The sequence below is a fragment of the Erpetoichthys calabaricus genome, chromosome 2 (genome assembly GCF_900747795.2).
Source record: "Erpetoichthys calabaricus chromosome 2, fErpCal1.3, whole genome shotgun sequence".
Classification (NCBI taxonomy): Eukaryota; Metazoa; Chordata; class Cladistia; order Polypteriformes; family Polypteridae; genus Erpetoichthys; species Erpetoichthys calabaricus.
In genome coordinates this window covers 165,958,779-165,985,611 of record NC_041395.2, presented here as the reverse complement: position 1 = coordinate 165,985,611, position 26,833 = coordinate 165,958,779, and the positions used below count along the sequence as shown (strand labels likewise).

General features: G+C 37.7%; 1 protein-coding gene across 1 annotated transcript in view; it reads left to right on the top strand.

Annotated features, from left to right (window-relative positions):
- The first annotated feature begins 317 nt into the window (after window positions 1–317).
- The window catches only part of klhl24a (kelch-like family member 24a), an 83,003-nt gene continuing 56,487 nt past the window's right edge, over window positions 318–26,833 (top strand). Inside the window, exons 1-2 of the mRNA XM_028825683.2 lie at window positions 318–608; window positions 19,682–20,672. Coding sequence (XP_028681516.1) covers window positions 19,753–20,672 — 920 coding nt within the window. The 5' untranslated portion in view covers window positions 318–608; window positions 19,682–19,752. The remainder of the gene's footprint in view (window positions 609–19,681; window positions 20,673–26,833) is intronic.

Genomic DNA, 26,833 nt, shown 5'->3' with positions numbered 1-26,833 from the left:
GCAAATTGGAAATAAGAAGATATACTGTTACGCCAGAAACGTTAATGTTCGTTAATGTGAATATCCGTTTTCTGTCAGCATGTTGACTAAATCATGTTAAGTGACTAGTTCCCCTTCGTACAGTACCACTACGCAGAGCTGTATTGTTTACAAACACAGCAGCCTCAACGCAACCAGGCATGTGCTCGCAGCCGGCTCGAACGGCACTCTGGGAAATGGAGTTCTAATTTCCGTCCTTGAACAGCACCGAGTAAGAGTTGCGTTACCAGAAGAAATACAAGTCCCACATCCCTGTGGTCTCCAGCCGATTGGCTCGCTTCACTGTTTGCGTGTCCGTGGGCTCTGATGACATATATTTTTGTGATGTACTTACAGGTTTTTGTAAAGTTCTTTGTTTCACCGGTCGCTGAATATGAAATAGTACAAGACAGTTGAACACCTTTCGAAAGTGTACAACTAATGTTATACGGATTTATACATGATAATTGTTGTTTTTAAAGGATTCTAAAATTAAGTCACATATATTAATTTATATATTTACCTGTCTGTACATGTATGTGTCTGTACATTGTTCATCAACGCAACATACGTAGTCACAGACTGAAAAGGTAAGAGTTGCTTTTATAAAATACAATGTAAATAGTACATATATCTTTCAATGTGTACAGAATACGAATTTAAAGTGCACTTAAGGTCAATCTAAGGAAACACTGTCAATGTCAGGATTTAAAAACAAAGATTAGATATTTTTGCAGCTTATTAAAGAGAAATTAGTTAATGTTTACTTATCTGTTTAAATGTATTTATTATACTGTGATTTTTGTTAATGTCTGCATTGCCGGACATTACTTTGCAGCGCTTTTCAAAGTCGTTTGTAAGAGAAAGCAAAGGCAAGAAGGGAAGTAAACAGAACAGCTGTGCGGAGCCAGGAGGCTTGCGGCAGTTACAAAATGTTTTTGTTCCACCATGTGACATGGAGAGACTTCTTGTATACATCCGTTTTTAGACACATTGATTTTTTTAGTAACAGGACGTGGTTGGCGCTATTGTATTTTAGTCTGTACGTCGACTTTAACTAAGTTACCCACTTTATCAAGCCAACTATTTCACCCTATCACTCACTACAAATCCCTCCACCCAAGTATTAGGGGTCTTTTTCAGCAGGCGGTAATCTCTGATACCGAATTGTGCCTAGTTCATCTGTTTTACATCAATTTGGCTCTTATTATTAAACAATCCTTTGTCATATGATCTTGATATGTTTCCTGTAGTGAACTGCCCGAACTTGCACTTGGGATTAAACACAGAGGCACCGTTAGGGAAGATCTAAGTGGCGCCGTTTTATTAATTGAAGACGATTGTCTGAGTTTTTATATTTCTTAATGTATTCATTTCCTTAAAACGTGGATGATTATCATGACACACCCGCGCATCAAACTGATAATTTTTATTTTGCCTTGACTTGGTGCTGAAGTGCTCGGACGGGCAGCTCGTCCCACTGATTTAATGCCAGTGTCTTTCATGCTGTCCTTATAAATAGTGCGTCGAACATCTCCGTCATTTTATAATATAGCATTTTTATAGTTAATGCTTAGCTTTAGGTTACGCTGAGATTAGACCATAGACATGTTATAGAAATTTCCATACCCAACAGGTGTTAGTAATCTTTACCTATCAATCAACTGGCATCCCGTCTGGAGTTGGTTACCGCCATGTGCCAGATGTTGCGGGGATTGTCGTTGACACTCTGCCAGCCTGTTAGTGGACCGAGTGGTTCGGGAAATGAACTGATTGATGGATTTTTATGTTTTAGAATTTTATTGAACTAGCGTTTAGGAAAGCTTCGCATAATTATCAAATTTGATTTTTTCATTATTCAAAAAATGTCATTCATAGAATTATTATGGTATATAGTAGATTTCAGTTGTTTTTGTAAAGTATTTATGCACACTGCATGGCACAAGGAGTGGACTCATCTTCTTTTGACATACCTCAACTCCTCCAGATTTCTTCTTCTAGATTTTAACAGTGGAATAATTTTTGCCTGGCTTTGTGATGAGAAATTAGTGAAAAAGTTTGATATGGCAGAAACAGTAAATTACTAGGCTGTTACTGGGTTTGTTCTGTTGAAATTAGAACCAGGCTGAAAATGTAAATTTTGTCAGTTTTGACAAAGAAACCAAATTTCTGAATATTCAAAGCCCCTTTAAGCATATTATTTACACAGTTCCATATCACAGAGAATTCAGAAATTAATGGAAAACCTTTGGTAGTTTGGCGTTTTAGTAAAGGCTGATCAGTGCCTTATGTCTAAACCTGACAAATAAGCTGTGACTTGATTCAGTACTAGAGAAGTGTGCTCAGATACAGTATGTTTGTTTACACATCTTCTAAAATGTTGTTTGGATTAATTGTTCCAAGGCAACACATTTAATACAAAATACATTTTGCCTTCAGAAAAGAAAGACAATTCCCCTCCTCCCAACAATGACCCTTACATTCAGGTACACTCAGAAACAACTGAACAGTAAAAGCTCCAGCGGCTACATGGGTAGAAAACAATAGGCAAACAGTCTTTTTGCACTGACAGTTTGGCCTGAATGAAGGCTGTGTTTACATCTTCAGTACCCTGGAGCAAACTACCTAAATAGCACTCTGAATCATATAATGTTTGTATTTCTTTAGTTTGCGATTACTTCAAAGCCGCTGACAGGTAATAGTCTGTCTGTTTCACCATGCAATACACATGAAGTACTTAGGAAAAACACCCGAGAAGTTATTTTGCAGCTCCAGTTTTTAGAATGTCATTCAGAGCGTGCCAAACTTGTTTGTTACGTTTAAGAATATTTTCCACTTGTACAGTATATCCTCTAATAACACTGAATTAAACTGTTTACTTACAGAACAGAAAGTTTTATTTTTATAATAAGATTCTCAAAGATACTTAATCCAGTTGAAGGTGATAGGAGGAGACAGAGCCTATTTTTGCAGCATTGGGCACAAGGCAGGAAATAGCCAGTCAATCACAGGGTCATTTTATAATAATACATGCACTGATATTACTGTAGGGAAGGTTGACAGGGGCAAAATAATTACATTAAATAATTTAAATAAATAGGAAAGCAGCAAATGATTGAGCAAAAGGAAAAGGCATTGTGAAGAACAAAATGAAGACAAAATGCCAGCATTACATACTGTACATGATGAATAAAACCAAAACATTTTGGCCTCTCAGTACTCACACAGGAAAAACCTTCCAACATACCCAAGTAATCTGGGCACCTGGTCATTCAGATGCTAAACATACGAAACTGTCCAAGAATGTGTTCATAACAGCAGCAGTGATGGGATGTAACAAAGCAGGTGCAACTCCTTGATGAATCTGTACTGAAGTTGCTCTTCTCATCTGCCATGGAAAGCAAATTTCAGTTTAGATCCTATGGTGGCTCATAATTTTTTGTGTTGAGTTGTAATAGGGTTACAACTACAGTTGCTAATCCATGTTAGTGGCTATTTAATGTATGTATATTTTTTCCAGATCAGTGTCAGTTTAAATACTAAAAATTATTCTACAAAGAGATGTGTTCTTCTCATAAAGATATAGCTAAATAAGAATTTTGTTTTGTAGCCCTTTAGCGTTCAGTAAAATGTGGCCAAGTCAAGATTAGGCTAAGAAAGACAATGAAACAAGCACTGCTCTAAGGTTGACCAGAGGGAATGAGAGAACAATAGTACAGGGAGAGAGAGAAGAGAAAGAGAGAGAAAAAAGTACAAAGTTTATAAAAGTAAAACTAGATACAAATACAGAATCTTATCTTTTAACAAAACCAGACATTAAAACACATAGTTTGTTCACATCTCTACTTTTATTTAACTTCATTTACTTATTGAAGCATATACATATACAAAGTGAAATATGTTTCAGGCTTGGTGTTTTTGAGAACAGGTTCGGAGGAAAATATAAGTTGTCTAAAATGAAACAGATGTTAGATAATGGACTACATCCTTTATATTTTGTATTTATGTTTCACTATAAACAGCCTTACAGCTGCATTATCTGCAAATTGTAATACTTCACACTGTAATTTATTGGCAAAGATCCAGACCTGCTCTCTATCATGGTCTTTAGCAGCTAACTGTACCTTGAGACTTGAAAACAGATTATAACAGTTCAATGTACGTACTTGGGGGTCCACATCAATGACAGGCTGGACTGGTCTCATAGCACAGGGGAATAACTCTGTGATGGCCAGTGCAATTTTCAATACTGTGTGTACTGGGTCAGTAACATCACTCAAAGAGAGGCCCACCAAACCAACAAACTAATTAAGCGGTCAGGCTTAGTTATGTACAAGGGGGCTCCGCCCCCTGCTCGCTTCGCTCGCCTACCCCCGGCGTTGGTTATCCTGAAATACATTAGTCGAGCTCGTTCGTTTTGGAGCCGTGCCTGCTTTGCCCGCAGCATTTCAGATGCGCGTTGTAGGCGCCTGCGTTCATTAATTTTATCCAGGCGGGCTCATGTTTGTATATCCGTCAGTCAAGGTCATTCGTTTTGAACCTGTGCCTGCTTTGCTTCCGCAGTTTCAGACGCGCGTTGTAGGTGCCTGCGTTCATTGATCTTATCCAGGTGGGCTCGTGTTTGTATCGTTGAGCTGTATTGTGTTTGAATTTGGTGTAAAGCGTTCAGCGGTTTGTACAATCCCAAGCAGCACATTATTCCTAACTTCACTCCGCAGTAGTGCCACTCACAATATGGCGGTGACGCCAGCGCCTTCACTCCGCAGTAGTGCCACTCACATTATTGCGGTGACGCCTGCGCCTTACGTACTATCTTTGTGGACCTGTGGGGCCTCCGTAGCCTCTCACGTTTGACTCTGGGGTGCAGCGCAGAATCCTCTTTTGTGTGTGGCTGTGTCCTTAGTCGTTAGCTATGGGTGCGTTGTTGCTTCATTTCTCATTCACGTTAGTTGAGCTCTTTCGTTCTTGGGCCGTGACTCCTTCATTCGCGGTGGATAAGACTTCGCTTGCGGTTTATGAGACGCGCGCCTGCACAGTACATCTCATGGTCCCATCGCCGTGTACCTGCGTCCATATCCGGTTTATTCTCGGTTAGTAATATGGATTCTGGACCCAGTGGAGGTATTAGCAAAGGAAAGAATTAAAACATAGCTGAGTGCTATTAAGAACAATGCTGTACATCCTCTCTCTGACACACTAACACCGAGTACTTTTCAATTATTCAGCAGAAGTGTGTCAGGAAATGCTACTGGGGCTCCTTCATACCAACGGAAATATGCTTACATAATGGCTCACTGTGACTTTAACTGTCAAGTCAGACATTTTTCTTTCTGTTTAATTTTCTTTCATTTTTGTCACACACTGGTGTGTTTTTAGACCATAGTGCACCTGTCTAACTATATATCTATTTATCTATATACCCTGTAGCTTGCCTTTTCTTAGGAAAGATTATAACCCTACTAAGTGTTGTTTTTCAAACACAACTGTAGATTTTACTATGGTGGGTTGACTTTTATGCTTACAAAAAAAAAATACATGTGCAGAAGAAAATGCACATGCACTGACAGAATGTGTTACTGCTGCATTTAGCAAATGGGCAAAATATTTAAAAATGAACACTCACCAATTGTCATGAATGCATTTTCAGAAGGCTTCACCTCATCTGCCTCCAGGTCAGAAATTATTGTGCGATTTATTAAAAAGCAACTAAAAAAAAAAAGTGTGGTATAAGAATTAAGAATGGTGGAAAAAGTAGTTAGGGGGAGGTTTGAAGGTTTTTTGAGTTATTCTTTTATTTTTGTACTTTTTGCCTTAAAAGTCCAGTAACCTCCTGTATTATAATTTTTTTAGTTGTGATGAATCCTTTCTTTTCCTTATATTTTTGGTTTCGTTATGGTTCTTTAAGATTTGGAGACCATAAGAGCACACCCTGAGGTCACAATAGATATAGGGTGTGTGTTTTTGTGTGCTCATGTATGTATATCCAAGTATACTTTTTAAAAATCCTGTATTTATTATAAGTAGTCCATATCACCGGGATTATTTTAAATAAATAATCATATCCTGGGTAGCATGCAGGCTCAGAATCGGGTGCAGGGTGCGTGAGCACACTTCGCCTAGTGGTTAATTGGGGTACTTGGCCGATTGCGACGCATACACATGTCGAGGCAGATGGATTGGTCTGGTGCCTCAATTGCACCTCAGAGGTAGCGGCTTGTTAAACTTCCACCCAGTTAGAGAGGACACATAAAAGCAGCAGCAGAGAAGAGAGGGGAAAACAGATGAAAAATCTGAAATAGGAATGGAAAGGTTTGAGAGAGAGCAAAGGTTAACAGATGGAGAGAAGAGCAGGAGTGAGCAAGCAAGCGAGTGAGAGAGCAGGTACAAAATAGAAGGAAGCAGGTAGACGGGAATGAAGCCCTTGGGGTGGAGCATGTGGCTGGTGCTAAAGAGGGTGCAGAAGGTTGCTCCTGCGGAGCAGTCAGGGAGCAAGAGCAACCGCAAATACTCTGGAGGACTTCCCCACAAGGCCGGAGATAGCAGCAGGAGTCAAAGGAGTGGAGGCTCGGCGACGCCCCATGGAAAGCCATGTGATAGGTGGTGGGGACTCTGGCAGGACTGAAAGTAGTTTGCACCTGTTGGATGATGTCTCTCCATGGTGTGAGACCTGAATAGGTTAAGCTGGAGAAACATCTGTTTTAAAGGGATGCACTAGGGCTCACGAGGTTTTAAAGGACTGTTTCCTACTTGTTTTAACTTCGAGTTTTATGGATATTTATATTTTGATTTTTAACCTCCACAATCTCTTTGAATTTTAAGGATTGTTTATTTGTTGAAGATTTATTGCACTGCACTGTTTAACGCTGTTTGTTTTTGGATGGTTTTTAATAAAAGCACCGTCACTTTTGCACCAACTCCTTGGCTGGATGTTTGTGTCCTCATTTGCCTGGCTCATCTCAGTTACAACTATTGACAATAAAGCTCCTTGGAGGAATAGGTAGCATGGAGTTAACCCAGACTGTCATAGATCTATATAATGTATAATCCTCTTTAATAAAATCCCTGTGTGCGTCCATGTGTCCGTGTGTGTGTGTCTTCTGGTGAAGTGATGCTTCAAAGGTCGCCTGACGCGTCACACAAGACAGAGAGGGCGGGACCTATAAAATATTGCACGGCCGATCCAATTGGATTTCGGTAAACGAGGTAAGACCTAAAACATAACACACGAAAAATCCAATCGGGTACTGAGACGCGGAGACCAGCTTCCCCAAAGAGGTGGGATTAGTGTTTGTTGTTTTGCAAGTGTTCACTCTGAGGATGTCAGATTTGTGATTAACAAACTTGGCCCGGTAAAGTGTAAAGTGTTTTCCTAAATATACGAATTTTCATGATATTACAATAGGATGACTTTTAAAAGTAGATTTATTTTCGTGCACATAAAATCCGTTGCTGGGGAGACGCCATACATACAATAATCAGCTGCACGCCAGCACAGATTAAAATACTTGCTCGAGAGACGTATTATTGTGAGAGAAAATTAAAGGCACACAATACAGTGACGCATATTACAGCCACATACAAGCCAGTATTACTGTAACAGAAAATAGACGGTCCTTTGCCATTTAATATAGACTGTTCCTACTAATGTTTATGCACTACTATTCTAGCGCCCGTTATTGTAATGGGCTTAATGTCTAGTATATAATAATATGACATTCAAGCATGGGCCATATTTTTAATACGAAAAAGTGTACTGTAACAGGATAAGACATAGTTTCTTGCTTTACTCCTGATGATGATGTTGAGGTAGGCTGTGGCACCCTGTTTAACCCTGAATTTAAGTCAGGCTGGTTTAAGAAATAGATGTGTTAAAAGCTTAGAAGGTGCTTTAGGCCAAGTTTTACACTGAATACTTTATTTCTCAAACTAGCATTCTGTTAGAGAGAGCAACAAGACAGACTTATTTATTGTTTAAGGGACCAAAACATGAAATGTTATCAAAATAACTAGACAAAGTTCATAATGAGAAGACATAAAATAGGGTCATCAATGCCAAAACATTAAATTAGCACTTGGTTAAAGATCAAAAAACAGAGACTTGTTAATCAGAAATTCTTAATACACAATATACTGTCAAAGTATTTGCCCAACTCCACAATCTTCAAAAATTGGGAAGTGCATGGTGCTACCCTTTTTACCACTGTGTCTGTGACCCCAGGTTCTGCGCTTTTCAGATGTCTGTCTATGGCAATGTTATGGCATCCGTAAACTTAAGGTCCACAAAATGGCGGTGCCTGTATAATGCAATAATACTGTCACAATAATAATTTCAATGTAAAGAAAAATATTGTACTGATGCAATTAATCTTTGGTGTTCATTTCTCCAATTAACAGACTCCCCATCCCCCAAATAAATCAAAACCCACCATAAAGAGTGCAAGAAATAACAAAAAAATTATCAAAAGGACTACGATCACAACAAACCGACATGGAGAATTGTTTTTCAACCCACCTATTAGTAGCTGGGTACAATAATGGACTGGCATCGTATCTAAGACTGGTTTCATTCTTGTGACTAAATGCTACCTGGGTAGAATGCTACTGTAACCCTTAAATGGATTAAGCAGGTTTTGTAAAGTTATTTTATTCTCTATTAATAGTTGTGAACATAAGCACCATACATATGGGTCCTGAACTACCATTTAATTTTTTTCCCCTTCTTGTTTGTTAAATAACATGTATGCATATCATATACACATTTTGATGTTTTTAGTGATTGTTTTGCTGATACTGTTCAATGTGGGTAAATTGATAAAAGTAATGTCAGTTCTTCCAGTAAAATGTGTTTATGGGTAATATTAGGTGATGAAAATAGGCAGCACATAGCCTATGACTTTCAAATGACAGTAACTACCTGGTGGCAAATGCATAGCCATCATATTTCAAAAGGCACAATGTACAGCCAATTTTTCTGTTTACTGTTTTAAATTTTGATGCAGAAGCCATTAATCAGTGTATCAATATTTCAGACTCATCTGGAAAATATGATAAATATTGTTTTATGCCACAATGTTTGTTGACAATGTGAAAAATGATAGAAATGCTTATTGCCAGCAGATACGATGCAAATCTGGGATTACGGGTGGATTTTTAAATGAAGGGAGGGTTATCACATTAGGGCAGTTGGAGATGCCTCTGCTTCACAGCATCAGGTGTCTATGTCACTGTGTGAAGTCTGCATATTCTCACAATAGATGTATGGGGTTATTTTTAGGTGGTATAATGTTCTTTCAGTATCCCAAAGATATCCCGCGGATATGTGTGTTAGGTTAAATGAGGGCTCTAAATTAGCCAATATCAGTGATGTGGGTGCAGATATGCGAGTATACCTTGTGATGGGCTGGTGACTTATTTAGTTTTGGTTCTTGACTTGCTCCTAAAGCTGCTAAGGTTGGTTCTGGCCCCTGACGCCCTGAACTAGATTAAGCAGATTTGAAATTAGATGGGTGGATAACAAATGGGTTGATTTTATAACTGTACTACTAACACTAGCACATTTGTTTTTTGAAGAATGGTGCCTCTCATGAAACATAGCACCCCCAGGTAACTATGTCGAGGATACTGCAATTTTCTTCCCTGCCATCCGATGATGCTGCGGCTGTTTTTCTGTCAGACATTCCACATGCTCAACAGACCTGAAGCCCACTAGCATGGTGTTGGAACTCCTCACTTCCAACTCTTTGGTCATGTATGACTTTCAGTTGACATGTACTATGTTCCTCCCTGTCACAGCTATTCCTGTCAAAAGTGCATACTGCTGTGCACAATCTGTCTTTCATGGCGTGCATCTATGTTGCTGCTTGGTGTGAGGATTGTGGTCACATTATGGCCTGCCTTAGGAAGGACCTGAACCCCTGCTGTACTGTTGCTGCCTTTTGTGTGTGTGATTGTGATTTTCCTGTCAGCCACGGTGTCAGCTGGCTGTATTGCTGCTTACTGTGAGGCGTACAGATGTGTTGCTGCCTGATGTGAGAATGATCTGAAGTCAGATTTCCATGGCTGAGGTGGCCTGTTATTGGTGATATTACATGTATCAAGGCATAAGTTCTCAATTGAGACCAAAATGAAGCTTCAGAACCCCAGGCTGCACAAGTTTTTGCGTGGTTCACAGAGAACCTTTATCATTTTATAATGTGTGTATATATATATATATATATATATACACACTAACAGATTGTGACACAGACTTCGAATGCCGTGAATGTAATTACCCCGATCTACATGCTGTCAAATAAACGAACCACACGCCGTGGCGCAACGTTAGGGGCATCGCCTCTGACGTGGACGTCCGAGGTTCGATTCCCGAGAGGGAGTGCAGTGGAGTATGTACACCTGATGAGCCCAGAATGAGGGCGAAACACGTGTCGTGTACTCTTTGCATTTATTTGACAGTAAACTATTGCAACCATATATATATATATATATATATATATATATATATATATATATATAATATATAATATATATATATATATATATATATATATATATATATATATATATATATATATAATATATACAGTATAAGAAGTATACAGAGAGATAGATTTGTGTTTTTGTTGCCAGGATAAAAAATGAGTTTTAATTGTATCCTGGTTGTATCCTATTCATGCGAAGTTGCACCCAGCATATAATAAATTCACACAATTACAGTGAGTGGATAAAATAACAGAAACCTTACATGATAATAGAGCTAAAGTTTGAAATGACTAAATTACAGTTACAAATGCAACCGCAAAAATCAGTCATACTAGATTGATTTCAGATTAACAGTTTGTGTCAGCTATAAAAAAGGCCTGACAATGAGCACTTTGTTAAGAGAGTTTCAAAGCAACATTAGACAAATAATAGCTTTCCCAAGAGACCAAATTGACTGTTCCCAAATTGCAGGTGCATCTGTCACAAAAGATGCAATACAAAAAAAAAATGGCAGTACCACAAAACTTTAATTTATAGCTGGAATGCCATCCAAAACCACTTGTATTATATACTAGTGCACAAACACACATAATCTGGTATAGGGAGCACAGAACCTGGACCCTTGCGCAATATAAAAAAGTAATATGGTCTGATGAGTCATCTTTCACATTCTTTCCTACATCTGGATGATAAATTTGGAGAAAGCCAAATGAAGCCTATAACCTACAATATATGTGGCCACCTTTGAAACATGGTGGAGATCTGTAGTAGTATGGAAAGCCATCACATGGGAGTTATTAAATATGATAATTGCATTGCCCAGTTGTAGAACATCCAAGGAGTATGAGACCACTTTACCGGACCAGGTGCATCCTATGACCCAAACAATGTTCCCTCATGATGCTCTAATAAACATTGCTTAACTATTTCAGGAATGGTATCATAAAACTCTGCCTGAACTTGTGTTCATATTATTTTGCCCATCCCCTGTTTAAGCAGAAAATACTGTCTTGCTTACTTTATTGAAAATAAACATTTTAGTGTAGACTTACAGTTTCATGGACCTGATACTTACAAACCAAGCAGTTAAGGTATTTATCTTGTGAAATCGTTATGTAACACTAAAAAAATGAGACACATATAACTTAGTGTTCTACTAGAAGAACTTTGGCATACTTAGTTTTTTTTAGATATTAAAGCTAATAACGGCTCTGTGTGTTGTTGAAACATTGAGACAGCTGTTGCAGATATTTTTCTTGTGCTATTTACTACCCAGATTATTACCGAACATAGTCATTAAAGAAATTATTACAACTAGTTTTATAAAACCTTATCTAATGAGTCCGTATATATAAGGATAACTGGTAATGCACATCAGTGCAGTATTTTTTAATGTTATTGCTGAAAGTTTAATTTTTATATAAAAACTTCAGCATAATATGCATGACTTCATGAAATATATATACTGTCTAACCCATAATACTTAGCAAAGTGTCAATAATAACAAGGTTAATTTGAGGTCAGTTGGTCATGAAAACATTGAACAATAACAGTACGCTTCCGAGTAAGTTTTCAGATTTCCTTGTAATTCATGCACAAAGCAAGTCAAGTCACATGCCAGAAATTGCACAACCATTTCTTTTCTTGTAAACAGAAGATCTGTTTAAGTCCTGATCATTTTCAAAAGCATGGTATGTAGCAGAAACAAAGCAGGCAGCTTTTTCTTGGCACAGAAGTTCTATTATAACCTAAAAAAAGTATAACATACTTTTTTTTAAAACTTGTGTGTAGGTGTATTTCTACATTCTTTATACTGGGAATGTACATAAGAAATACTGCTAATTAATTTCTTGAAGGCGGGTGGTACAGCTGATCTCAGTTTCCAGAAGTTAGAATTGCCAGTGGTTATGTCATTCTCATTTGCAAAGGAACAGTATTTGGTGACAAACTTTCCAGTAATTAACTGACAGTTTTTTTCTGGACATATGGGAATAGGGATAATTTTGGGTCAGAATGTTAAAAGCCTCCAGACTTTTTTTTAACATGCATTCAGAGAAATGGCAAAAAATAAATTTAAATTTTATTCACAGCGACTAATAAAGTTAAAGTTCAATAAATATTGAAAGTCTTAAGTAGCTGTTAGGCAACAACATTAACCACTGTGTCTCTTACAGCTCTCTTCACATACAAAAGTTGGGGTCCGAAACCAGGAATACACAATTTATTGCTGACATGTTGTGAGTTGTGCATGGAGGAAAAAAATGTTGCATCTGATCTGGCACCAAATACAGCTGTAAGTGATAGTCTTACCTGACTAAAATAATGTGTGTAAGAAGGTCCCATCCTTTTAAGGTCACATACAGTATGAGGCAGAGTAGTAGGCAGTGACAGTGCGGGCTTACTGCTTGTCATCCAGCAATGTATGAGTTGTAAAGCAAGCAGGCAAACCTGTAACTAACTATGTAACCTTTAAACCCATCCCCTGGTTTTAATGTGGTCTTTGAGGCTCTTTTTAGAGGACCTTAGGTGCCTCTCAGTTTTTGTCAGTTGAGAAGCACATAACAATTCAAAATATAAAGCTGTACATATTTTAAAAGTTATACTTGATTAAAAAATGGAAGCCAGTGCAATGAAGCCAGCTGATTTGTTAAGTGTGTCTAATGTTGGCTGTTTGATGAGAGAAAACATCACTTTGTGACCAGAAGTAATTGATTACACCTCAAGTAGTGAGTGGTTATGGTTCTTTCTTTCTTTCTTTCTTTCTTTCTTTCTTTCTTTCTTTCTTTCTTTCTTTCTTTCTTTCTTTCTTTCTTTCTTTCTTTCTTAATTATACTAATTAATTATGCTGCAGAAGAGTGGTGATGTGTTGCATGTTGATAAGCACGTGCAAGTAAGAATTTCAATGTACTTCTTACATGTGGTTGTAATGACACTACTAAACCTATAAGCCTTTAATAAGGCCAGTGAAATGGTCACAATGTGGACACTTTACAAATTCCTTTAGTTCAAATGTTACAAGGAATGCTTTGTTTAAACAATTTTTTATGTAAACTTGAAACTATTTGAAAAAGCATCTTTCATGTTCATGGTTTATGCCAATTTTAGATGTTAAGTTATATTCAACACATGTTATTCATAATTTCCACAGCAATATTTATGTCACTGAAATCATTGTTGAATCTTATTTTTCACATTGTCTGATTTGGCTACATTTGTATTAGTTCATCCATTCATCCATTATCCAACCAGCTATATCCTAACTACAGGGTCACGGGGGTCTGCTGAAGCCAATCCCAGCCAACACAGGGCGCAAGGCAGGAAACAAACCCCGGGCAGGGCGTCAGCCCACCGCAGGGCGTGCACACACACACACGCACCAAGCAGAAACTAGGGACAATTTAGGATCACCAATGCACCTAACCTGTATGTCTTTGGACTGTGGGAGGAAACTAGAGCACCCGGAGGAAACCCACGCAGACACAGGGAGAACATGCAAATTCCACGCAGGGAGGACCCGGGAAGCGAACCTAGGTCTCCTTATTGCGAGGTAGCAGCGCTATCCACTGTGCCACCGGGCCGCCCTTGTATTAGTTCATGCTAATTATTTTATGCAGATAAAGTATTTTAGACAATTTTGTATTTTGTAATCATCTGTTTCCATACATTGGAAATATCTGATTTGAAGTTGTGCTATGCAATTGTTTTTTTTCTCTTCTGTGTTTCTTTACACATTGCTGAAACCACTTACTTTGCATCAGTCTTTCTAGAAATGTATGTTATTAGTTATTTTCAAGTCCTCCATATATATATCTTTTTTCTACCTATAAATGGTACTCATTTGTTTCTTATGTTAAACATAAATACTGTAAATTGTAAATAATACTGGCATGAATATATTCTGGCTTGAATACATTATACCATACCATATTTATATACTTTAATATGGATTTTAAAGTTATATACATAGAACCATAAGAACATCCATCCATCCATCCATTTTCCAACCCGCTGAATCCGAACACAGGGTCACGGGGGTCTGCTGGAGCCAATCCCAGCCAACACAGGGCACAAGGCAGGGAACCAATCCTGGGCAGGGTGCCAACCCACCGCAGGACACACACAAACACACCCACACACCAAGCACACACTAGGGCCAATTTAGAATCGCCAGTCCACCTAACCTGCATGTCTTTGGACTGTGGGAGGAAACCCGAGCGCCCGGAGGAAACCCACGCAGACACGGGGAGAACATGCAAACTCCACGCAGGGAGGACCCGGGAAGCAAACCCGGGTCCCCAGGTCTCCCAACTGTGAGGCAGCAGCGCTACCCACTGCGCCACCGTGCCGCCCACCATAAGAACAATTTTAAAGAATACAATTTATAAGTGTAGGTAGAATAAGATTTTTTTTAATTGAAACAGCCTAGCCAATCAGAATTCTCTAAAGACAAAGCAGCAGTTCCTACAAAAATAATAAAAAAAGCAGGAAGCACAAAATGACTGGGAAAAATATTAAGAGTATCTGGAAGGCACTACCACCATGGGGAAGAAGGAGCTGGAAACACAATTCTTATTGTAGAACTTTCAAGGTCTTTCTTAGCTCACTTCATCCTTTGTGGTCAGATGTTTTTGATTGCCTATACAGTTAGATCCATCCATCCATCCATCCATTTTCCAACCCGCTGAATCCGAACACAGGGTCACGGGGGTCTGCTGGAGCCAATCCCAGCCAACACAGGGCACAAGGCAGGAAACAATCCTGGGCAGGGTGCCAACCCACCGCAGGACCAGTTAGATCCTCTCTAGCACAATCAAACCCCACAATGGTGGGAAAAAATGGAACAGGCATATGCTCAAATTCACTGACATTGTACTGCATGCACAAAAAATGAAGTTAACATTAATAATAGAGAAGTAAACCACTAACAATATAAAGACAACATCTGATTCCATCACAGACAAGAGAAGCTGATACTGTTTTGCATTTTGAAGTTCCATTTAGAGAAAAAAATGGAAGGCAAAACGAGGCCAACAGTAGCAAAAGAAAAAGGAAATAAATGAAAAATCACCCAAAAACAGTACATAAATTTGTATAAGGTATTTGTCAGTCCTGACAGCTAACTCTTTTCCTCTCCATTATTTAAAGAAAATGTAATTAGTTCAATTTAGATGCCAGCAATATGTAGTAGCTGTTACCATAGAAAGGTGATCTGTAACACATTGGTTCTTCATTCTATCATATACTTTATTAATGTTAGCCAGAAACTCAATGTAATCATGAAGGATGAAGTGAATGATTCATGTGATGCTAATAGCCTGCTAGTTGCTCCAGTTGAATTGAAGACATTTGACCTTGACAGAATTAACTTTCAAAGATAACATAAAAAATGAACAATTTTCATAAGCCACAGCACTCCTTCAGCTAAAAAGGAGAACCAACATCTTCACTTCCAAAGCTGCATGAGCAGAGTAAGGCCCCTCATCTTTACCACGTTCTATAGGATAATCATAGAGCGTATATGGACCAGCTATATTTCTGTCTGGTATGAGAAATGAATGTCTCTGACAGCAAGACCCGGGAGCAGATAATACACACAGCGAAAAAATTTTACTGGGACCTCTAACTCCGCCATTTAGGATATTTTCCAGAAATGTTTCCAAAATTGAATTTTCAATATTATGCAGAACTGTCATCGCTCTCATGGACTGCAATTTGGTAGATGGTATCTATACTAATAAAAGGCAAAGCCCTCACTGACTCACTCATCACTAATTCTCCAACTTCCCGTGTAGGTGGAAGGCTGAAATTTGGCAGGGTCATTCCTTACAGCTTACTTACAAAAGTTAGGCAGGTTTCATTTCAAAATTCTACGCATAATGGTCATAACTGGAACCTCTTTTTTGTCCATATACTGTAATAGACTGCAGCTCGATGGCCGTGGGAGGCGGAGTTGCGTATCGCGTCATCACGCCTCCCACGTAATCACATGAACTGACTGTGAACGCAGTACGTAGAAAACAAGGAAGAGCCCCAAGAGCGCTGAAGAAAACATTCATTACACAATTGAGAAGGCAGCAAAACAATAAGAAGCGAGCGAGTGACACTTAAATTAAGTTCATAGACCTACAAAAGGTTTCCATTGATTTGAGGCAAGATTGCTTTTCTCCTGTACAACTATACGTTGCATTCTCAACAGTAAGCTTGCATAGCTTGGTCATATTACAACCGGAGTGCTGAACTGACAACATGGTATACAAAGAGAACTATAACAATCATAATAAACTAACAATAAAACAGTGGAGAACCCGTGGATTAAATAAAAAGGCTGCTTCCTTGGCGAAGCAAGGAAAAAGGATGGCCTTATATGGCGTTCGTTTATAAAACAGCGGAGAAGCTGTGTAAAGGCTGCTTCACAAAAAAACAGCAGAGCGCCTTATATGAGCAGGCAGTCAGCTAAAGAAGGGAATCAATAAATAACTATAATCGTAATAAACGAACAAAAAAATAATAGCGGAGAATCCGCGGATTACATAAAGGAAATGGGTACCTGAACAGAAAAGTGAGTCTCAAATAGCTACACAATAACTATAACAATCGTAATAAACGAACAATAAAACACTACAGAACCGTTTATAAAACAGCAGAGAAGCTGTGTAAAGGCAGCTTCACAAAAAAAACAGATCCTTAACAAATTGTTATTGGTATATTTTCCCTCAGTTTAAAAAGGTTTTCTTTTCTTCTTAATAAAAATTTAAAAGCAGTACTTCGCTGCTGCGAAGCGCAGGGATTTTGATATATATATGTAGATATATATATATATGTAGATATATGTGTGTGTGTATATGTATATATATATGTGTCTGTGTGTGTGTATATATATATATGTATGTGTATGTATGTATGTGTATATGTATATATGTATATGTGTGTGTGTATGTAAGTGTGTATATGTATGTGTATATATATGTTGATATGTGTATGTGTATATATATGTTGATATGTGTATATATATATGTATATATATGTGGATGTGTATATGTATATGTATATATGTAGATATGTGTGTATGTAGATATGTATACAGTGATCCCTCGCTATATCGCGCTTCGCCTTCGCGGCTTCACTCCATCGCGGATTTTATATGTAAGCATATTTAAATATATATCGCGGATTTTTCGCTGCTTCGCGGGTTTCTGCGGACAATGGGTCTTTTAATTTCTGGTACATGCTTCCTCAGTTGGTTTTGCCCAGTTGATTTCATACAAGGGACGCTATTGGCAGATGGCTGAGAAGCTATCCAGCTTACTTTCTCTCTCTCTCTCTCTCTCGCGCTGACGTAGGGGGGTGTGAGCAGGGGGGCTGTGTGCAGCTGCTTCCTGAAGGACATGCTGCACGGAGCTTCGCATACTTAAAAGCTCAAAGGGCACGTATTGATTTTTTTTATCTGTCTCTCTCTATCTCTCTCTCTCTCTCTTCCTGCTCCTGACAGAGGGGGTGTGAGCTGCCGCCTTCAACAGCTTTGTACCGGCGGTGCTTCGCATACTTAAAAGCCAAAAAGCCCTATTGATTTTTTTTTTGACTGCTTGCTTTGCACTCCTTTGAAAAGGAAGATATGTTTGCACTTTTAATTGTGAGACAGAACTGTCATCTCTGTCTTGTCCATGGAGCACAGTTTAAACTTTTGAAAAAGAGACAAATGTTTGTATGCAGTGTTTGAATAACGTTCCTGTCTCTCTACAACCTCCTGTGTTTCTGCGCAAATCTGTGACCCAAGCATGACAATATAAAAATAACCATATAAAAATATGGTTTCTACTTCGCGGATTTTCCTATTTCGCGGGTGGCTCTGGAACGCAACCCCCGCAATGGAGGAGGGATTACTGTATATGTATATGTATATATATGTTTACGTGTGTCTGTGTGTGTGTATATATATATGACAGCAACACTCATAACAATGACAACACAATTACATTGACAATCATGTTACGTTATTTTTAAAATGTTTCCTTTTCTTTTTCATAACCTCTTTAACACACTACTTCTCCGCTGCGAAGCGCGGGTATTTTGCTATAAAGAATTTAGCGGACAATGGTTTAAAGGAGTACATATTTAAAATTGGTGGTAAGAGTAAATTGTTTGGCAAATGAAGCTCTTCATAAATAGCTAAATGAACACATCGAAGAACTGTTGGTCTCATCCATTGTGAGAAATGGATGTCTAGGATGGAACTCTAATGACAGCGATGTTATTTTGCCTTTTTTGAGGTATCCTGTATTTAATCAACCTGAGAGGTTTTAATTACGTATATGTACATTAAATCATGAGCAGAAGATCAAAGGTTCAGAAAGATAAGGAAAAGGCAATTAAAGCTTCATCAAAGCCTAATCCAGTCTTAAGTTTACAATACGGCCTGCCAGAGACTTATTTGGAAGAGACTGGCTAAGGAATGGATCTACTTGGACCTCACACTGCAGCATCGGCTCCAGTCGAGAGCGAAAGTGGAAGCAAAAATATGAGTGAGGTGGACAATGAGAATTCACAGATCTCAGGTGGGTTAAGGGAACTGAGTTTTACCTCTCTGTCTCTACTGTCAATTACTACTAATTCCCACAGTGACTCAACAGTATCAAGTCCAACCGGAATCATGGCTCCGCCTTTGTAGGGTATCTATACTAATAAAAGGCAAAGCCCTCACTCACTGACTCACTCATCACTAATTCTCCAACTTCCCATGTACGTAGAAGGCTAAAATTTGGCAGGCACATTCCTTACAGCTTACTTACAAAAGTTAAGCAGGTTTTATAGGGCCGAACTGACAACGTGGTATACAAAGAGATCCTTAACAAATAATTATTTGTATATTTTCCCTCAGTTTAAAAATGTTTACTTTTCTTCTTAATAACAATTTTAAGGCAGTACTTCGCCGCTGCGAAGCACAGGTATTTTGCTAGTACAGTATATAAACCACTTTTTCCCTGTTCTAACTAAATAACTTGAACTTATTTTGTATATGACCAGGCTTTCTTTTCTGTTTTCCAAGTAGATGGATTAGACGGCTGTGTTTCAGTTGAATAGTATGTATTATTAGCAAAAATCAGAAGTGGAGGCCAGCTCCATGCTTGTGTGAAGTACCATTGGAACTAAAATGTACTACTTTTTTTTTTTTTTTTTTTTTTTGTAGGATAATATAACGAAGATTACCAGTATTTCTTCTTGGGAAGGTTTTAAAACAGAGAGAAGCTGAATGCAGCCATGGTGCTAATCCTAGGAAGACGACTAAACAGAGAGGACTTAGGGGTGCGTGATTCACCTGCCACTAAACGCAAGATCTTTGAGGTGGATCCAAAATCACTCATGAATCATGATGCCTATGATTTTTGCTCAGGATCATCCCATGCTGAAGGCATTTTGCAGGTTCTTAATGAATTTCGTGATAGCCGTCTTTTTACTGATGTGATTATTTGTGTTGAGGGGCGGGAGTTTCCATGCCATCGTGCTGTCCTGTCTGCTTGTAGCAGCTATTTCCGGGCCATGTTCTGTAACGACCATCGCGAAAGCCGTGAAATGTTGGTAGAGATAAATGGCATTTTAGCTGAAGCTATGGACAGCTTTCTACAGTATGTCTACACTGGCAAAGCCAAAATTACAACAGAGAATGTGCAGTTCCTTTTTGAGACATCCAGCCTTTTTCAGATAGGAACATTACGTGATGCCTGTGCCAAATTCTTGGAAGACCAGCTGGATCCTTGTAACTGTCTAGGTATTCAGCGTTTTGCCGACACTCACTCACTAAAGAATCTAGCCAGTCGCTGTCGGAGCTATGCCCTTCAGAACTTTGCTGATGTGGCCCAGCATGAAGAGTTCCTGGAGCTGCGAAAAGATGAACTTATTGAGTACATCTCCAGTGATGAGTTGGTTATCAGCAAGGAGGAGATGGTCTTTGAAGCAGTTATGCGATGGGTCTACCATTTAATTGAATTGAGGAAACCTCTGCTCAAAGAGCTACTTATGCATGTCAGGATGCCACTGCTTCATCCAAATTACTTCGTTCAAACTGTTGAGGGGGACCAGCTTATTCAGACCTCCCCTGAATGCTATCATCTGTTGCACGAAGCAAGGCGTTACCATGTACTTGGCAATGAGATGATGTCCCCCAGGACAAGGCCACGCAGGTAAAAAACAAAATTCTAAGCTTAGTTTTGTCAGCAATTCAATTAGTTGGGCTGTAATGAAAAGGAGGCTATGACAGAACTTTTTGACTGTAGGCCATCATTAGCCCTGATATGTTTTTTGTGTGTTTGATTGCATCTACTCAGTATTTTGCATGAAGCTGATTGAACTGACTTGTCACATTATGGTTTATGTTTGAACTTTCATGAAAAAGGTGATCTTCCTTTGTCTTCTCCTGCTCATGCAAAAGTTCCATAACATCCTCAACCACCTTCCATCATTTGCATGAATTATATACGTACTATTGTGTATAAAGCATAAAGCAATGAACTGAAGATGAGAATGAGAATAGCACATTTCTGGTCTAAATCTGTCTAAAAATCTCTAGCCTCTCAACTGTGAGGTTTTCTGAAGTCCCAAAGCCATTTTGTAATTTCTTGTTGTAATTAGTTTAAAAAAGTAAACTAAGAGGCTTTTGAGTTTTCTATGTAGTAAACTATTTTATTACTCAAATAGTATGATTCAAAATAATTAACAGATTTTTAATTATACTAGTTCTGTTTAGATAACACAAACTTAAATTAACTTGTGTGCATTGCGTTTGATATTTTTTTTTAATAAATCTCTACCCCTGCAATCAAACAATGGCAGCTTTTTATACAACAGTGAGAAAGTGGCACATTTTTTATCAGATGCTCTTTCTACAGTATGTGGCCTTTCTCCACAGGCAGAGAAAAAGTATTTTATACTTTCTGACAACAGTGCTGCTGCCTCATTGATCTAGCATTCAGGATTCAGTTCCCACATATGTGCACTGCCTGTTTGAACTTTCTTCTGGTTTCTGCATGGACTTTTCACTGGGTACTCAGTTTTTCTCCCATATCCCAGAGACAAATGTATTCAGTTAATGGTTATTGTAAATTTGCATTTGGTAGATGAGCATGTGTGTGTGTGATTGATTAAGTGGGTCCTACAGTGAACTGACATCCTGTCCAGGATTTGTTCTTGCTTTGCTTTTGATACTGTGAGGATACACTTCAGTCACATATGACCCAGAATTGGTTTAAATGAGTGTGGAAATGTTGTGTTTTGCTGTATTACTTTGTTGCAATGTAAATGGCTAATCACTCTTCAAAAAGGAAATTGATACCTATTATTTAGGTGTAGATATGTTGTGTCCTTTTAGAAGAATTGCTGTTCAACTCAGAGGAGTAGAAGGGGGTGAAGGTGAGACCTTTGTCTTCGCTAGACTTTTGTGATGGTTTTTGGACCCTGTATGTGCTGAAAAACCTCATTACATTTTCTTATTGATTTCCTATCATAGTGTGTACACAAAAGTCACAGACAGAGAAGAATAGATGGATTATCCTTGTAGATACACAGGCCAGATTGCCACTGTAGAACCTGAGACAGGTGATTGCCTGTAGACAGAAACAAAGAAACTGACAGACTTCTAATGACAGGCAGAGTGCTTCTTAAATCGTGCAATTGAAAGGAATCACCCAGGTGTATTTAGTTTGTTATTTTTTCTTTCCTTTGATCATAAATTCATCAGAAGAGTAGTAGTGCAGTTACCATAGCTCATAATAACTTATTTGATCAGATTACATGCTGTTGTGTAGGGTTACAGCAGTACAAAGAGCAAAGCTGGGTGGTCTGTGGTGTCATAGTAATATCTTAATATTAGGCTGTTTGTGTGTTTTCCTTTGTAAAACTGTTTTGTCTGCAGCTTCTTTTGACATAGATTTCATTTACTGGATAAAATAAATTAAAAAAAATAAATAAAAGGAAATAAAAATGAGGGATTATTTAATTATTGTTCCCTATCTGTAAATGTAAACACACCACACATTTTCTTTTGCAGTTTCTGCTTATGCTGTTTGCAAATTTCCATTTTTTGTTCTGTTAGTTTGCCATGATACTTTCTGCTACCCATTTAAGAGGGTAATGGACTAGAAATGGACTTATTAAGGCCAGATACTGTTTCTGTACCATTGTCCTTTATTCTGCTTTTAGGGCGCGCAAGAGGGGCAGTATCCTTATTCTAATCCCAGGTTACAGTGGTAATGTAAGAAGTCTGTTGTTGGGCAAAGGGGCCTCTGTGACACAAATGACATGGTTGTGGAATTCTGATAAGGAGAAAGAAGTGAAAATAAGAGGAGTACTATCAAAGGTATTAGAAAACCTAGGCAGTAGGCCTTTCCTGCTGTACAAGTAAACAGAAAAGCAGCCACAGAAGCTCAAGAGGCAAAGGTTTGCTACTGAGTTGCAGGATGAGGAAGGAAAAGAAATGTGTTCAGGATAACAAAGCAGGTAGCAAAAGGAAGTCAGGATGTGGTAGGAGTGAATTGGTTGGAAAATGTTGAAGAGAACAGCATGATAGATATAATGAGATTAAGGATACTTGAAAGAAGTGCAAGTTACCGAAAGAGGAGAATACATAGGATAATTATATTGAGAGAAAACAGAAAGAGCTTATTGTAAGTTTTCAAAAGACAAAGTCATGAATGTGTTGAAGAAACTCAATACTGGTAAAATAGTTGGCCCAATTTGATTTGTTTCAGAAATGTTGAAGGCAGCAGAAAGTCCTGAAGTTGCCTGGTTGTTGCCCATGTGTAGCACAATTGCAATTTCTTTCTGTAGAAATACGTTTTTTATTTTTGTACAGTGTACCTTCATTTTGGTGGAATGGACTCAGCTGAAAAATCGGTATCGTCAGGAAACAGTTGTAGCCAAGGGGATAAAATAGGCTGAATCAAGACAGTTGTAAAGCTGAGTACTGCAATAGAAAAACACTGAAATATTAAACTGTTCTTTTCGGCCTCACCTGCCTCAGGCTTCTATTTTTGTCTTCTGATGGATCCCATTGTTTCTTCACTCACTTTACTCATATTATACCACAGGCCAGCTCTATTTCCCCATATTCATTTAACTTTCCTACACTCCAGCTGCTAACTTCTTGCAAGTCAGCTTTGCTGTGAGTTTTCCTATGATCCAATTTCATTTAATTAAAGTGATTTTTGTATTGTTTAGATTTTGTTTCACAGAAAACTTTAAATTGTTTTCAAATAAGTCACACTTAAATACATTAAAAAACATTATTCAAATTAAAAATGTAGTTATTTTTCCCTCCACACTTCCATTCCCATCTGAACATTAGCATTAGCATTCATTACAAAAGATTTCAGGGAGTACTGAAGGTTCAAATGTATCTTTAAACTTTTCGTAATTATTTAGTTGTTCAGTATTCTGACTGCAGACATAAGCACAGGATAAACACTTGACTCAAATGGACTTGGGAAACCATAATTTAATGTTGAGAATTAAGACTCTTTTACCAGTTTCTTCATTGTTAAGCCAAACAATTCAATGAAAAGTAAAGTAACATGCATAGCGGTGAGCTCAATGGGTTTCTGGGTCTACTAGGTTGTATCTGATGACTTCAAGCAAATATTTATTTATAGCCTTTTTATCAAGAGGTTGTTTTTTGAAATATTTCAAGAACTGGCCATGAAACAAGCAGAGCACAAGCTTAATTTATTTCTCTTTTGTATTATGAGTTGTTGTGTGACTGTATGGGTGTGGATGGATATAATGTACATAAAAGGGTTAAACTTTGAATCTTACACTTTTTTTTTTAAATGACATGTTGTGTCTGTCCTGAGTGATTACGTATGGTTTTTCTCAGTACCATTTTAATCTGGGCTTGTATTGTCATAAAATAAGATGAAATAGCAGATACATTCAAACAGCATTCAGGAAAAATGTTTTATATAATAAGCGTGTGTATTGTATTCAGTAAGTGAGTTAGCTGCACCCATAATTCTCTGACAGGATGTGATCTCTGAAGATGTGAATTAGGAAAGCCTTTAGGTAAAGATAGCCTAATACTGTATTTATGATTTTCTCAACAAAACTATTGACAGCCTATGATCTTAATAAGCATTGATATAGAAAAAACATGATAAACAAACTTTTGGTCAAGGTTCTTTTACCAATAATATTTAAAATATACTGTATATGCCGTACTGACTTTTACAAAAGCTACTTATACTGTATGACATTTTCATTTGTTTCTTAACATTGTCTTGTCCTTGTAACTTCCTTGTTTTGAACACAAAAAGAAACCATTGCAGGTGTTCTCATATTTGGAACAAAAAGTCTTTCAAAGATTTTCTGTTGTTCTACAGCATAAACCAGTTTGTAGCTGCTCCCTTCCCCTGCACATAACATTTCTGTGTTCATAACCAATAAGTTGCAGGTGTCAGGTAGCAGGTTTACCCATTGTGTGGTGTCAGTATCCAGGCAGAAAGCTGTCTCAACAGAGGAGCCCTGGGGCTCTGACTTCCTGTCTCTAGATATTTGTTTTTACAGTGTCTTGCTCTTCTAGTTGGCCACTTGTCCTTGTTATTACTTTTCTGCCTGTTTACTCTGGTAACTATCAATTGCTTCCCTTCATTAAAATGTCCAAAATTAATACAAAGAGAACACTATATTACTTTAATATATGTAAGGCACTTACTACAGAAACAATTCTGTTGGACAGATTTGAGTTGTATCATCCACAGATTAGGTTCAAACGTTTTGCATTAATAAATATCAAACTGGGTTAATGGGCTTACATATTTTAGAGATCCAGAGTAAAATTCTCTCCATGTTTCTTAAAAATACGTAGATAGGCATAGACTTGCGTGGTGACAAATCAAGTATAAGCATGAACTGATTGTACATTCATTCATAAATTTGTATGTATGGTGACTGAATCTCACTGTTATAGAGAGTGTTATATTAAACAACTAGGATTTCTGAACAGAATGATTACATTATTCCTCCATGATTACTTTTCTGTCTTTGTTCCAAGTCTCACACATTTCAAAAGTAGACATCATCATGGACTTGGAGCACACTTCAATAAGATGTAATCTCGGCCTATCTTCTTTCTCGTTCTGTTCAGTCATGGTACAACAAACATGAAACATCAAATAGACATATACCTATATATCTTTTCCTCATTCGTTGGTCGATAGCCCTGTTTTCAATTCAAAAAGTGACTCAAATGAGTCTTTTAGTTTACAGTTTGATTTGCTGTTTAACAATATTTTAGCAAAAAAGCAACATGTTTTTAGAGTACAACTGGATAACTGGCATATGAATTATGTGACATGAGCAAGGTGAGTTTTTTTTTTTTTTTGCCATGATTGTTTTGCATAACATTTGCCATTGTCCAGCGCTGGTCACTATTGGGTCCTGTTCTATAAGAAATATTGTTGTGCTCTTTCTCCAAGAAAACATGAGATTAAAATTTTTTCTTGGCCACTGCCACAAACTACAGGAGGTAAGTAACATATAAGTAACATTTTTGGTGGAGTGTTTCTTAAAATATCCAGATTATATGCAAAGTATCTACCTAATGAAAAATATCAATCTTGCTGTGTTAATTGATTTTTTTTATCTAGTATTATTAGGAAAGTTTCAAACATACAAGAATGTTTTCACAAGTCCAGACCATTCAATCCAGCATAGCTCTTCAGTTGATATTAATCTAGAAATATATAGCTGGTCAAAAAGTCACTTGAAGTGATCTTTTGCAAGGTGCAAGCTTACTAATAGGTGGTTGACATAGGCTCAATTACAGGATATCTCATATCTTAGTATCTTGCTAATTTTGAACAGAATTGATGCAGTTAATTGGTTATTAAAAATAATTCACTTTTACCGCAATCATGGCACTGTATGCAACAATTATGAAGTATGTCTGTATTATTTACTGCAGTAAGAAATTGGCAGTGTGAAAAATATGGGACAAATAAAATTTTTGGAAGAATTTGTTAGAACACCTAAGTTAGGACTAAAATCTGAGACTGTCCTAGGAAACAGGGGATGTCTGGTCTGTGTTTTCTAATGTCTTTCCCTAGGTTACATCTTTTACGAATAACCACAGGTGAGTATCATATAGCATTCATTGGTAATAGGTTTGAGAATAGCCAAAAACATGTGATACAGTATTTTCCTGTTATCTGGGTTACAACATAATAATATTTCAATTTTTGCTTGTTTTAAAAAAATAAAGTATGGCAAATTTTATTCAGCAACATAATGCAAATTATTATTCTTCTTTCATTTGAATTGAAGGTCATCATATTTTTAAATCCAAAATTGTTAG